Raw genomic sequence first — 13,612 nt, forward strand, 5'->3', positions numbered from 1 at the left:
TGACACTTATCTTTTACATGCAGCCAACTACTGTATGAATTTTACACTTGCATTCCACCAGTGAAACTACAGAAGCAGAAAGTGCAGTCCATGAAAGAAATTGTATGCAGCAACCTCTTCAAAAAGCAAGGTAAATATGAAATGCCTTTAAATAAACAGGTGTAAAAATGCTGACTGCTATGGAGTGGTAATTGATGTGACATGATATTTTTTCCAAAAGTAATATTTTTTATTATTTTTAATATTCAGAACTCTCACCACCCATGACCACTGGTTTTAATAATAATAGGTTTTTTGCATTGTCATGGAAATATACAGAGGAATAATTAGATCTAGAAATAACTTACCAAAAGTATAAGCATTAATTGAACTGGAAGAGTAGGTGCTTCCAGTCAATATACCACTTGCAGCTAATTATACTGCTTGTCCACTAGATGGGCTCAAGGACCTCCTTTCTTCCTATGGCAGAAGACTAGATAAATTATAAAAGGCTTTAAGTATTTACTCACAAAATATCTCCCAGCTTGCGGGGCTAGCTACAGCTTCAAACAGTACCCAAAATGCTTTCAGGGAATTCTGTCAGTCCTGACAGCTGCTCAGGCTTCTGATTCTTCCCAGGCTTCACAGAGTGCTGGGGAAAGGAGGCAGGCAACCTCTGACCTTGTCCTGGCTTCTCTAGATGATCTGTATATCTCTATCACTTCCTATCATGGCAGGAGACTTTCAGGTGTAGGGAGGATGTCTTGCACTGTGCTGTCTTAGGACAATGTCATGCTGGCTATGCAGTCTGATCATGTAAAGGCCTTCAGAGCTGGCTATGCAGTCTGATCATGTAAAGGCCTTCAGAGCCTATTTCTGCTAAACTCGAGGCAGGCAGTTTCCAGGCAGTTCAGGATGTGCTGAGGCAGTGAGCAATGGCAGCAGGCAGCAGCAGTTGAGCAAGCATGAATACAAGGGCAGAGCATGTTCCATTACCTGTTCATCTCTTCATCAATACTCATGGACCTTTAGATGCACAATAGCCAATCAGACTGGCAGTTAGATGAGCTTAACTATAGTAGGTGAAGCCATAGGCTTGCTTCACCCAAAGCTGGGAAAAACTTGGGCCTTGCACGAGGCAAGCAGAAGCTGAGCATGTATCACAGTATCATCAGGGTTGGAAGAGACCTCACAGATCATCAAGTCCAACCCTTTACCACAGAGCTCAAGGCTAGACCATGGCACCAAGTGCCATGTCCAACCTTGTTTACCACAGGATGTAAACAAGTCTGGGCAGGCTAGAGTCCATAGACTCAGTAGCTCCAGGTTCTTTGTCCCCTTCCCAACAGTTGCTTCTCCCTGTAGCAGAAGGTGGGAAAGCAGCAAAACATGTCTGGGTGAGCCAAGACATGTGTAAGCCTATTTTGGCCTGATTGGGCCTACCACAACACTGACTGACTTACATGTTTTGTGCAATTCACGTTTGAAATTGAGTAAAACTAATACCGAGAGAATGTGAATGCCAGAAATTTGATTTCTAGAGAGAATTCACTTCTTCCAAGACAGGTATTGTGCAAAGCAGGATTGCTAACCTAGGGTAAGGAACAGGTGGGCCTCAGGAACAGTTTTGTATGTTTTCTCTATGGTGTAATGGTTAGATGGATGGAGCTATATATAAATATATATCCTTTAAAACCATTTGTATGCTCTGTAGTGAAATAGGAAAATGAAGTCAAACCTGGTGAATACAACTTAGGGTATGTAAGCTGTTGGCGGAGGTGAAAAAGTCCAGCTGTGCTGTAGTGTAGCTCAGCATCTACATTTTTACAAATAGTGATGTTTTTTGACCTTTATCAGAACCTGATGTCTTTCTCCACTCAGGAGTGCTAATTAGCATTGAAAGGTCTTTATTATGAAAGTGTTGATGCCTCTCTGGTAAATCCAAATGCTGTTTTTCTGGGGAAAAAAAATCACCTTTTTATTGTTCTGGCACAGAATTTTAGAGGACAGAGTAAGGGAGGCATTGTTGTGGAAAAACAATGGCTTGATAATTTTTCTTTAAAGAAAATTGTGTCCTTGGAATGTGTTTGTTATTGTGTCAGTATCAGGTGTGTCAGGCAACAGATTCCATGCTTGTATGATGTGGAAAGAAGTCCTAATAAAGACCTAGAAAGAAAATAGTTGAGCATAAAGTACATAGAACAAGTAAAATAACCTGTGCACATCACAGTTCTTCTGACTTAGATGTTACTGCTTTTAGTGTACATACCACAGTTCATTTCTTCTGTATCTATGTATGCTCCAGAGGAGCAAGAGAGTGGATTTCAAAGAAAGCTGCCATTGTAGTCTGCTTGGTGTGGTGCTTGTTTCATGTGTTCAGTAGGCCTTTGCTTTGGCTATATTCTGTTGATGCAGAGTGTTCTGTGATGCTTTTACTGCCTGCAGATAAGTAATGACAATAGATTGCTGCTTGCTTGTAAATGTGGCTTAGCTGATGTGTTGGAATATATAACTGCTATATCATAGGAAATGTCTACTTCAGAATGTGCTGTGAATTATAAAAAGGGTGTATGTTTCCTGTTTCTATATTTTTAAGGTGAGACTAAGAAATATTGCTAGGAGAATTTATAACACTGTGGAGCTTTTATGAATACAATAAATGGTCTTTTTAGTATCCTGATGGCCAGATAATCAATACATTTTATTTTTTTCCAGGTAGGTAGTAGATTAGGTTAGCCTTAGATTTATAAATCTAAAAGACGAAGTCCAAGATCGCTCTGTGCTATTTTTTGCTATTATGAAACTCATGATAGCAAAACAGAGTAGCTGAAACCATAGAGGCAGCACGTAACACTTATACCATTTATTTGCACTGGATCCTGTATATCTGAATAGGTCGTTGTGATCCACACATGCCCTAGTAATTGACAGTTAAATTGTATACATTTGATAATAAACAGATTGCTGGAATGCTCATGGTGATTACATATGCAAAATCTACTTGACAATGTTTTTTATGTAGCACTTGGTGTATAATTATATAATAATAATTGGAAGCTGTTGCTTTTATTGCTGTTGGGGAAATGGATTTCTTTTTAATTAGTTTTAAACAATAGACAGTCCTTTGACCAAAAGTTTGTCCAAAATAGAGAAATCAAGTTGATACAGTTTGAAAATAGAGCATGCCTGTTTTGGTTGAGCTTCATAATGGCATACTGTTTTACAGATATCATAACTTAAAATATTCATAACAAGAGAATAGTCTTGCTACCTAGGCAATATTCATTTAAAGCTTTTGTACTTCAGTATTTTGATTGAGTGACAGAAGAAAAGTACTTCTTGCTGTTGCTGTAGAGATTAAAATTTACATGACCTGGCAATACCCTTATTTTTTGTTCTTCTGGAGGGGTCTGTGGTGGGGGGCAGGCATAACTTTTCACCATCCTGAGTGCAACCCACTCAGGCTCATATAGACTTGTGCAAGTGTATTTTCCTCTTCTTGAGACCATTCTCCTAATACTCTATGGCCAGCTAACAGTGTTACTGTTGCCTCAGTAGTGCTACCCCAGTTTCTGTTAGGGCATTTAGTCATGGAGTTGCTCTTTTGGGTTATCTTTGACTTCACTTTCACCTAACCTGTCTATACACTGCTAATGCCAGGAAATTAACCCTGGAATAATCACAGACTGTTTTATATCTGTCTGATATTTAAAGATTATTATAATTTGTTCTGGTTTTGTATTACATGGCTTTGACCTTAAGAGTGTAATTACCACCAAGCTCACAACATATAGAAGTGCATACACTGAAGTGTGTTAAAAGAAATTAAGTGTCTCTGATACTATAGCAGTATGAAAAGGTCTGTAACTGTGCTATTGTAATACTGCACAGGGTAGATAGCAAACAAGTCCTTTTCCTTGTTCATTGCTGTGGTTTAAAATAGGAAATTCCTGAGATGCTTTTTTTTGCTCTACATTAAATACAATTGATTCTAAAATTAATTGGGTAGAGAACTGTGGATGTAGGGTGTAGACAATGCCTGATTCATTACTCCAAGCAATGAGGTGGAAGGTAATTTACAAGAACTTGAGCATCTGTACTGTATCACAGGGAAGGATTTAGCATGATAATGAAGGTAAGATTGCCAACAGTATCATTACTTAAAGTTCACATTTATCTGTAAGAGGTAGTGTATTTTTTTTTTGCCATGAATATGTGATGTATTTAACTACATTGCTAATTACAATGAAGTCTATTAATTTGAATGTGTTTCCAATTATCCATTTCTCCTCTGGGCTTTAGTATTTAGTCTCTTTCCATGTAGTTCACATTACAGTTCCAGTTCAATTAATTTTACTTCTATTCCCACTGGTACTGTCTTTATTATTTAAATGGATTTCATATATTGACATTTCTTTTCCTATACCTGTTGATGCTCACAGCACTTTCTGAGGAAGGACATTTGTGAAAACTTGGAGATGTCTTTGCAAAAAAAACATAGAAACCCACTTAAATTTGTTTTTATTGAAGAAATTATGCATGAACCTGAAGTAGGAAGTTAACTTCCAGATTAAGCTGAATTTATTGATGTGCATTCCCAGGCATTCAAAGTTTTTTCACTATAGACTGTAAGGGACTAGAGTGCTTTTGTCAGACAGGATGCACAGGCCTGCTGACAGCTGTTGGGGAATTGATCTTCAGGAGCCTCACAGTGCTGCAGCACTTCCACAGGCCTTTAAATGGCATTGACAGATATTGTTGTTGGGGCATCGATTTCTTGTTCCCACTCAGTAACTACAATACAGCTTAGAAGGGGTTGTGGTGGTTCCGGTGTTTGGGTGGCTGACTGTAGGCTGGTGCTTTCAACTGCCTGTGCACTTCAGTGTCATGTTTGGGAACGTTCTCACAGGATGCATGAACACATGCACAGAGTTGTAGGCTGTTTTGGCTTTTAAAAGTATCATGCATTTTCCGCTTGATCAGAGGATAAAAAAAAATACTTTTGACACTTTGCTTTTAGATCACTCAATATTTAATTGTTTTAAAATATCGGTGGGAAATGATGGTTTTGTCTTATATGAGCATCCCTAATGGGATTTCAGAGTCTCATTTAAGATGTAAGAAACTGTTTCCTGTCATGTATCTTTCCCTTTGTATGGTGAGGTCTAATAGATTATGCTCTGTCTCTTGTAAAATTCTTTACCGGACTTATAAAAGAAAACTTTTCTTAGAACTGCTTCATTTGTATGTGAAACTTTTGATGCATTGCTGTTTTTGAGGAAACCTATTTCCAAAATTTCCTGACTGCCTCTCCATTTTTGAGATCACCTAATTGAGGCATAGCTGTTCATCAGTTGTATACAATTGTTATTGTATTGTTTCAGATCTTGTAGTATTTGGACTTATTCTTTTGTTGTGAGGTGACCGAGGAATGTTCAGTGACATTGTGCTGAGATTTGTGAAATAATTAGGCTTAAGAAAATTTCTTTGTCTGTTGTATGGTTTGGGTTTTTTTTTTGTTTGTTTTGTTTTTGTGTTTGTTTTTTTTTTTATGGTTGATGTGGAATGAATGTAAAACACTTGAACATATAGTAAAATGTAGTGACACTGCTGCTTTTGCCATGGTGTTCTCAGAGGTCTACACATGATTAGGAGAATGGGCTGTAGTAGAACAATGTGAGATCTATTGCAAAGAATACAAAATCTAAGTAGGTCACACAGATGGTCACTGGCAGGAGTGGGAGTAGAATTTCAGTCTCTTGGCTTAAAATCCAGGTCCTCTGCTCACTGTGGCTTTAGACATAGCTACTGCATGTTCAGCATATGCAGACCACATACTGGTTTTGGAAGAACAGCAGCAGGAGACATATGTCAGCAGTAGGGGTTAATTTGCCAGATGCCAGAATAAATACTGAGACTGTAGCAAATTTTTCTTCGAAACTGAAGAACTTTCTCTTGTACTGCTGTTAAACCAAGATAGGTATTTAAACACTCCCCTAGTTAGATTGGGTTTCTAATGTTCATGTGTACGTTGCCGAGTTTTACCTGTGAAATACTCTCATTCCTTCACTGCTTGAAAACTACTGGTAGTTCATGTATTGGTCTTCTAGAAGAGCAAAGACTTAAGTCAAATCTGAGATTTATTCCTTAGTAAGTATTACAAAAAGAAATGTGTCTTAAATTTTTGAGATGCAGCTGGGGAAAACTGTCAGTAGGTTGGTCCTTTGCTATGAATATCGCCTAAGCAATCTAACTTCTCTTACATGAACTTGAACAAACTTTTATGAACTTGTTATGAATCTTTAATGAACTTTTCTGTTGGAAAAAGCCAGAAATATGACTTGTGTTTTCATGTTTAATGGCTTGTGTTTTCAGGTTCTCTATATTATTTTTGTTCTAAAACCTTGAATACGTTACCTGGGGTTTATGATATTTCAGGGAGTGCAGGTTTCTGTTGTAGAATGCCTCTGTTTCAAAAGCAGTGTGATGGGGTGGGTGGTGTTTTTTGTTTTGTTTTTTGGGGGGGTGCTTTTTTTTCCTGCTTTAAAGATCCAGATGTAAGTTCATGTTGTGGTTTCATGCAGATAAATGAAATTTAGACTGGAGATAGTGGGATGTAATCAGCATCAAGTCTGCTTCTCTTCTAGGTAGCCCAATTAAAGAGTGAGACAAAAATATTTTTGTTCTATCTTCAGGACTGTTAAGAAAAAAAAAGTGGGTTTTTTTGTTGGTTTTATTATTCTTTTTAAAAATAGAAAGAACATTAATTTTCATTAAGCATATTTCAGTTTTTTAATACTGGAATTGAGTTATACATTTCGGTTGCTAACTTCTTTTGTACTGTTAAATGTAGTCCTACTGATAGCAGTTCTTAAGCAAAAATTTTCGTTTTCTGTGATTCTTTTCCTGCTCTATTTTCAACTAAGTTTAGTTGAAAGTGTTAAAATGTTTTTGAGTGTCTGAATGTAGGAGATTAATACATTTGCATTTGAGACTCTCTTGTCTTCAGCTCCTGGGAAAAATATGGAAATAGGCAATGTTTATAAATTCCTCTAAACCAGTTTTGTGTTGAACACAGGCATTTCCTGTGGATTCAGTCTTCAACTTTCTTCTTCGCTTTGAAATGATTAATTTAAGAAACGCTTTTGAGAGTAGAGTGGTCTTTTCCCTCCCTTCCTCTTTCTGTAATATGCTGTGGCATCTTTAGGAGTGCATTACCTCCAAAGCATCACCTCAAATCCTGTATGCATGTTTTGCCAGTTTTATTGCTGCACTACTTCAATATATGGATAAGGATGGCACATGCATATTTTAGCTATTGATCTGCATATATTTGTGATGAGCATGTGTAGATTGAAGCCATTATTTCTATTTGTGGAGTAGTAGATGATATGCTTAAAACCTCTGCTGGTAAATTCCTGTAAGACTTGACCTATTATGGCAGATTTTTTTAGTTGTATTTTAAAAAAAAAAAATCTTTATGTGAAGGAAAATCTAAATTAACTGAACTAGTTTTAGCCATGAATGTATGTGTCGAAATTACTGTTAAAACTACAAGTTCTTGAAGTAGAAACAAGAGAACAAAGAGGTGTTACAGGAGTCAATAGGAAGCTGTTACTGAAGCAATATTTTGTGTCAGTTGAATTAAATGTGGAAACATTCGAGTTGGAATTCATTGATATTCCACTATTGAAACACTAAGCACAATATTAAGCCTGCCAGAGAGGATGTGCTGACAGGCATTTGTGGGGAAAAAAAGGTTCTGAGTTGTGTTGTGGCTACAACACTTAGTGGGGTTGATACTGCTCTGGTTACCGTTGAATACATAGCATCACTCAGCTTCCATGAGGAGTGGAGAAACTTAGACACTCCTTGAATTTTGGAAGTGGATGCATCTTTCAGTGTAATGCTTGGTTGCAGTGCTATGTTGTGACCATGACTGCTGTATCTGTTGCGTATCTAACCTTATCTGCTGGCAGTTGCTGTGAGTGGTCAGCAATAGTATTGTGTGCTGGCTTTACAGGATCACCTATTGTCTTAATCCTTCCTATGTTAATAGAGTTCAGGAAACAAACAGCATTTGCATCTTACAGTGCTGTCAGAATCTGTAGGTGGCCTGTTGTACCTTCCCTTTTCTGTGGCTCTTAGCGAAACTGCCAAATTTGAATTTAGATTTAGCAATATAAAATGCATAGTATTTAAAATCCTTGACCTTCAGGCTTCCATCAAAGAGTTAAATGGCAAGTAAGGAAGAAGGAAGACTTCTAATAGAAAGATGCCTGTAGTTGTGAACAGATGTCCTGTGTGAAGGAGCGTGGTGCTTTATTGAGCACTAACTGCCACTGGAAGTCTGTCCTCACTGAAAGAATGCTATTCAGTGCTTTAGATTTTAAGGCTTTGTTCTAAATCTGTATTCAGATGACACCTATGTCCTTATTAAATTGGCATGCCAGTTTTTAAGTGGGCATGAAGCCATCCTAACAGATGGATATGTCTACAGGCATGCCAGGGAATCAAGAGTAGTGTTTCCTAAGGGAGACAATAGTGGTGTTAAAACTTTATTACCGTTTTGGCTACACATATGAGGCAGTCAGAAATGAAGCCTGTCTCTGATTTTTGCTGAAGGAGACCCAAATGTCTTTTTTAATGACATTACTGCATTAATGACTTAGTTTGAATTTCCCTTACCTGATAGAGAATAAATCGTTAGATTTTTTCTGAAAATGAATAAGGTGAGTAGAGGGATTAAATCCCAAGCAAACCCCAAACCAAAACCACGTAACTTCTTATTCTTTTACCGAACTGAATCTTATTCAGGGAACTTCTCTCTGAGAAGTGTTTTGGCATTTGAGGTTGAAAAATATGTTACAATGGTATGTCTTTTTAGAGACCCTGAAGAAATAATGCAAGATGCTCAAACTGTTGATGTTTCATGTGTTCAAATACAGTTTGGGGCATCACATAATTGTTTTGTTTGTTTGTATTTTTCTGGCTTCTTAAATAAAAAACCAACACAACAGTTGTTTGAGCATAAAGGCTGTATCTGTCTTTGTCAATATTATCACATCATTCATCAAGCAAAAAAGCAGCTAGTGTTTGTATAAGCATCTGCACTCCCTCCCTCTGCATCTATCCCTCATCTGTCTTGATCTTTCTTGGACTGGGGAGATGTGTATGCCTGGATTGCTTAATCACAGAATTATTGAATCATTTGGGTTGGAAAAGAGCCAACCATAAATCTAATACTGCCAACCACCACTAAACCATGTCTCTAAGTGATATGTAACTGATTCTTTTAAATACCCACAGGGATGGTGACTCCACAAATTCCTTGGGAAGACTGTTTCAGGGCTTGGTAGCCCTTAAGGCTCTTTCCTGTGGTCCTGTCTTTTGTTACTTGGGACAGGACCCAAGGACTTTTACCTTGCTTCAATCTCCTTTTGGGGAGCTGTACAGAGCAAGAAGGTCTTCCACTGGCCTCCTTTTCTCCAAGCTAAACAACTCCAATTTGTTCATCCACTCTTCAAGAGAACTTGTGCTCTAGGCACTTCATCAGCTTCTTTGCCCTTCTCTACATGTTCTCTAGCACCTCAATGTATTTCCTGTAGTAAGTGGCCCAAAACAGAACCCAGTATTCAAAACGTGGCCTCACCAGTGCCTGGTACAGGGGCATGATACCTGCCCTGCTACTGCTGGATATACCACTGCTGATACAGGTCAGGACGCTGTTGGCTTTGGGCACCTGAGCACACTGCTGGCTTCTATTCATATTATTGTCACCTTGAATCTTCAAGTCGTTCGTGACAAAGCCTGCCTGCAGCTTTATACTCATGGTGGTCCACCTACTGGCTCAGGCTGAGACCAGGGCTTGTCTTTTTTGGTTACTTGTATTTTACGTGCTCACTGGAACAGCTTGGATTAGCAGCCTCCTATGGGATTACTTGTAACTGCTAGGGATCTCATAAAACTCAATCCATTTATAAAGAGACTATTGTCTCTTTATAAATAATGTCCTATAAATACATAGTCTAAGTTGTTTACTGCACACTAGAAGTAATTCTCTTATATTGCCTTAGCTACCAAGCTTGTCTGACAGTCAGTCAAAAAATACAGGCATATAACCTTTATTAACACACCAAAATAATTAACACAAAAGTATACAATTTGATTGCTAAAAAATATATGGAATTACACTTTTATTAATGGCAGTTGCAGGTTCGTTGTGTTCTGGGAGTTCTGTTTTAAAGGAGAGATAATGTAGCTAAACTAGTTTAAAATCTCTGAATTTCTGTGTACCTTGACACGGCAGCATCATTGACATCTGAAAATGCCCTGTACATAATTGATCAGCTGCATATGTTAAGATCTTTTAATAGGTGCAGTATGTATCAAATATGGATCCCATTTTAATTTATAATGCAAAGTACAACAGGGAGTAATGAAGCTTGCAGTGTAATTGGCTCTTAAAATTGGAGGAAATCAGTTGTACCTTCTGTCTCAGTTGCTCTTATAGTACAATGGGAAAATTCTGTCTATGCAGAAAGCCCTGCTTTCTTTGTGCTTAACAGGTTTGGAATGGCTGTGTGCAAAAGAATTATGTCAAAGACTTATTTCTTGCACCAAAATACAGTGTGTGGTTTTTGAATTAGTTATCTATAATGATAAATATTTTGCATTCTGCTAGGAAAAACTGTTCATGTGTTTTAAGATGCTGGTATGTTTGCATGATCGGTTAATAGAACTTAGAAGTGAATCAAAAAATAATTTTCCACTTAGCAGATTATATTTCAACTTCAGAGAACTGTAATGCTTCATGTTTGCACCTGGTGACTGCATGTCTATCAGTATTGCTGCCATTTAGAGGGAAATTAGTCTCCAAATCCACACTGAAGTGCTTCAGGAGTGGTAGAGTGCCTATGCTCTACTAGGTGCTTTGTAAGTGCAGCTATTTGGTTTCTGATTCAAAGGGATGGTCTGTGGCCTGCATTAAGTGCATGAAGCTTGTCTATGTGAAGAATTTGACTTATAAATGAACAGCAAGCTGTGTGAAATTCCTTTTTATGTTACTCTTTGAGCAGGTCTTGTGTCAAGACGTGTTCTTCAATGGCTCTTCTACTAGTGAATTTGTAATGCAGTTATTGAGCATTAGTCATTTCTCTTGTAGCTTGGATCAGGTTGTAGAAAATCAGATAAATAGCTTTGCTAAATAAGTATTTTATTTATTTTTATTATTACCAAGAGTAGAGGCACTTTGAGGTAAGAAATTACGTTGCCCTTTAGATTTGATCAACAGCTCCTGGCTTTATGTGACTTAGAGCTATTACTTGAAATAAGATTAATCTGTGTGGATAGCTTCTGCAGCTTCATCTGCAAAATGCAGACATTTAGAATCCATTTCCCATTATTTTCTGCTTTATTTCTTATTTTTCTGACTACTTTCTGGTATTAGCATCCTTGGTTTGGAGGTGTTCTGGGCCCTTAGCTTAATTTAAATCACACTGGATACAGTTTCAGCAGATCTCACACAGTGCTTGTATATCAGTGAGTGTGCTCTATGTCTGGATAAAGGTGTTCTAAGTCATACCTAATAAAAGAAGAAATTACAAACTGCATTTTCAGTTTTGATTGCAGTAATGAAGAAGTTTGCTAGTTTGACTCTAGTATTATTTCAGAAACTGCAACGTGGAGTATTATGGAATACAATTGATGATACACATTTTTCCAAGGAGTTAAGACAGATGAAAGTTTTAAGCAATAAAAAATAAGTACAGTGGAAATGGATTGTAAATTCAGCATGCAGTAGGTGGAGCCTTTGAAGCTTCATATATAGGTGGAACCTTTGAAGCTTCATTTCACTCTGTCTTTTTGCTGGGTTATTTTCATAGACATAAATCATTGAAGCATCTGCTCAGTATTCACACCCTTGTGTTGTACTCTCTTCAGTTATATGGCACTGTAAAATAAGTTGCTACTTAAATCACTCAGTGACACGTATCAATTAAGTAAGAAAAAAACCCCTTCTGTATTCTTTTTATTCCTAGATAGCACCTTCACTGAAGTGATTTCAGAATTGTGTTTTGTCTTCCAGCCATTTCCTACAGGAACTTCTGACTTGAAAAAGTCAATTGCACATGCAGGGTTGAAATGTAACTTGCCACTTGAGTCAGCTTTCTGAAGTTTAAAGAAGGATGAGTCTAAGCATAGCTCTTGCTCATAGGCTCAACAGGCATTTTTTAGAGTCTTTTCCTTGTCTGCGTTCTTTTCTGTGCTCATGGAAAGTACATTTCAAAATTATGCTCTCACGACAGCTTTATTGCTCTTTGTGACTTTATTTTCAGAAAGATTAATTTAAGTATAGTATTTTTCTTACATTGAAATCCTATCACTACTTAAACATAGCTTATTTCCAGGTGCTTTGTATGTAGAGTAATTTGTTACTGAGTATTTGGGACAATCTGAGCAGCATGCAAAATTTAACTGAAGCAAATAATTTTTATCAGGAAGTGTTTTTCTATCTGAGAAATATTGCTACGTTAAGAAAGTATCAGAGAAATTTAAGAACATCTCTGAGGCACAACGGAAAATCAACAGTTCCACATCGGAACAGACCGTGGTTGTTAAAGCATATTTGGTTTTGCGCTTTGGTGGAGGGTTTATGTGCAAGTCCTATTTAATTTATATTTGTTCTTAAGATAATTTGTTTTGTTTCAGAATGCAGGGACATTCTGCTTCCTGTGATAACAAAAGAGCTGAAGGAACTACTAGAACAGAAGGATGATCAGCAGCTCCAGATCCAAGAGAAGAAGTACTGTATTGAATTACTCAACAGCATCCTGGAGGTTCTGAGCTGTCAAGACCCTGTAAGTACTGATGATTATGTAGATGACCTAAGTCTGCAGTACGCCTGAGCTTATTAGGTAGTAAAATATTGATGTTGATGAATATCATATAAATATTTAATAAAATTTAGTGCCAAATTGAGCTTTTCTCCTATTTTTCATAAACTTACGTTAAAGGGTAGCTGAGGTATGAAAGGTAAGATATGGAAATCTATCTGGGTGATGTTCCAGAGGGATCTGCAGGAGCTTAAGTGAGCCTGTGTGAACCTCATTACGTTCATCAAGACCACTGCAAGGTCCTGTACTGGATCGGGGCAATCTCTGTTATCAACACAGGCTGGAGAGCACCCTTGTGGATTTGAAGGAGCTGGTGGGTGAAAGTGGCAGCAACGTGCACTTGCAATCCAGACCCAACCATTTTCACCGTGTGGGCAGCAGGTGGAGGCAGAAGATTCTGCCCGTCTGCTCTGCTAAGGCCCCCACTTGCAGTGCTGGCTTCAGCTCTAGAGTCATCAGAAGTCTGTCACATGCACTGTTTTGAGCAGCACAACAGCAAAAACTGAAGTTACATTTGTAGGGCCATATTGTAATGTAAACCTGTTTTTTTACTGTCTATTCGAAAAGGTCATAAAGTAAGATGGATGAGTACTTTCTGCACATGCACCATATAAATGATTTTCAAATCATCATTTGTCCATAATGACAGCAGCTGACATGTCTCAGACTTTTTAACATATACTGGAAATACAAGTTTGTAGCCCATATTTGCGTGAGTGAGGTTTCTGTATGCAGAA

The 13,612-nt window shown here is 37.7% G+C and overlaps 1 protein-coding gene across 1 annotated transcript in view; it reads left to right on the forward strand.

The window, feature by feature from the left end:
* Positions 1 to 13,612, forward strand: part of DOCK2 (dedicator of cytokinesis 2) — a 167,146-nt gene that overhangs the window by 37,946 nt on the left and 115,588 nt on the right. The window contains exons 25-26 of the mRNA XM_064161633.1: positions 24 to 130; positions 12,691 to 12,839. Of these exons, the coding sequence (XP_064017703.1) occupies positions 24 to 130; positions 12,691 to 12,839 (256 nt within the window). The remainder of the gene's footprint in view (positions 1 to 23; positions 131 to 12,690; positions 12,840 to 13,612) is intronic.

The sequence above is a fragment of the Pogoniulus pusillus genome, chromosome 22 (assembly GCF_015220805.1).
Source record: "Pogoniulus pusillus isolate bPogPus1 chromosome 22, bPogPus1.pri, whole genome shotgun sequence".
NCBI classification, from domain to species: domain Eukaryota; kingdom Metazoa; phylum Chordata; class Aves; order Piciformes; family Lybiidae; genus Pogoniulus; species Pogoniulus pusillus.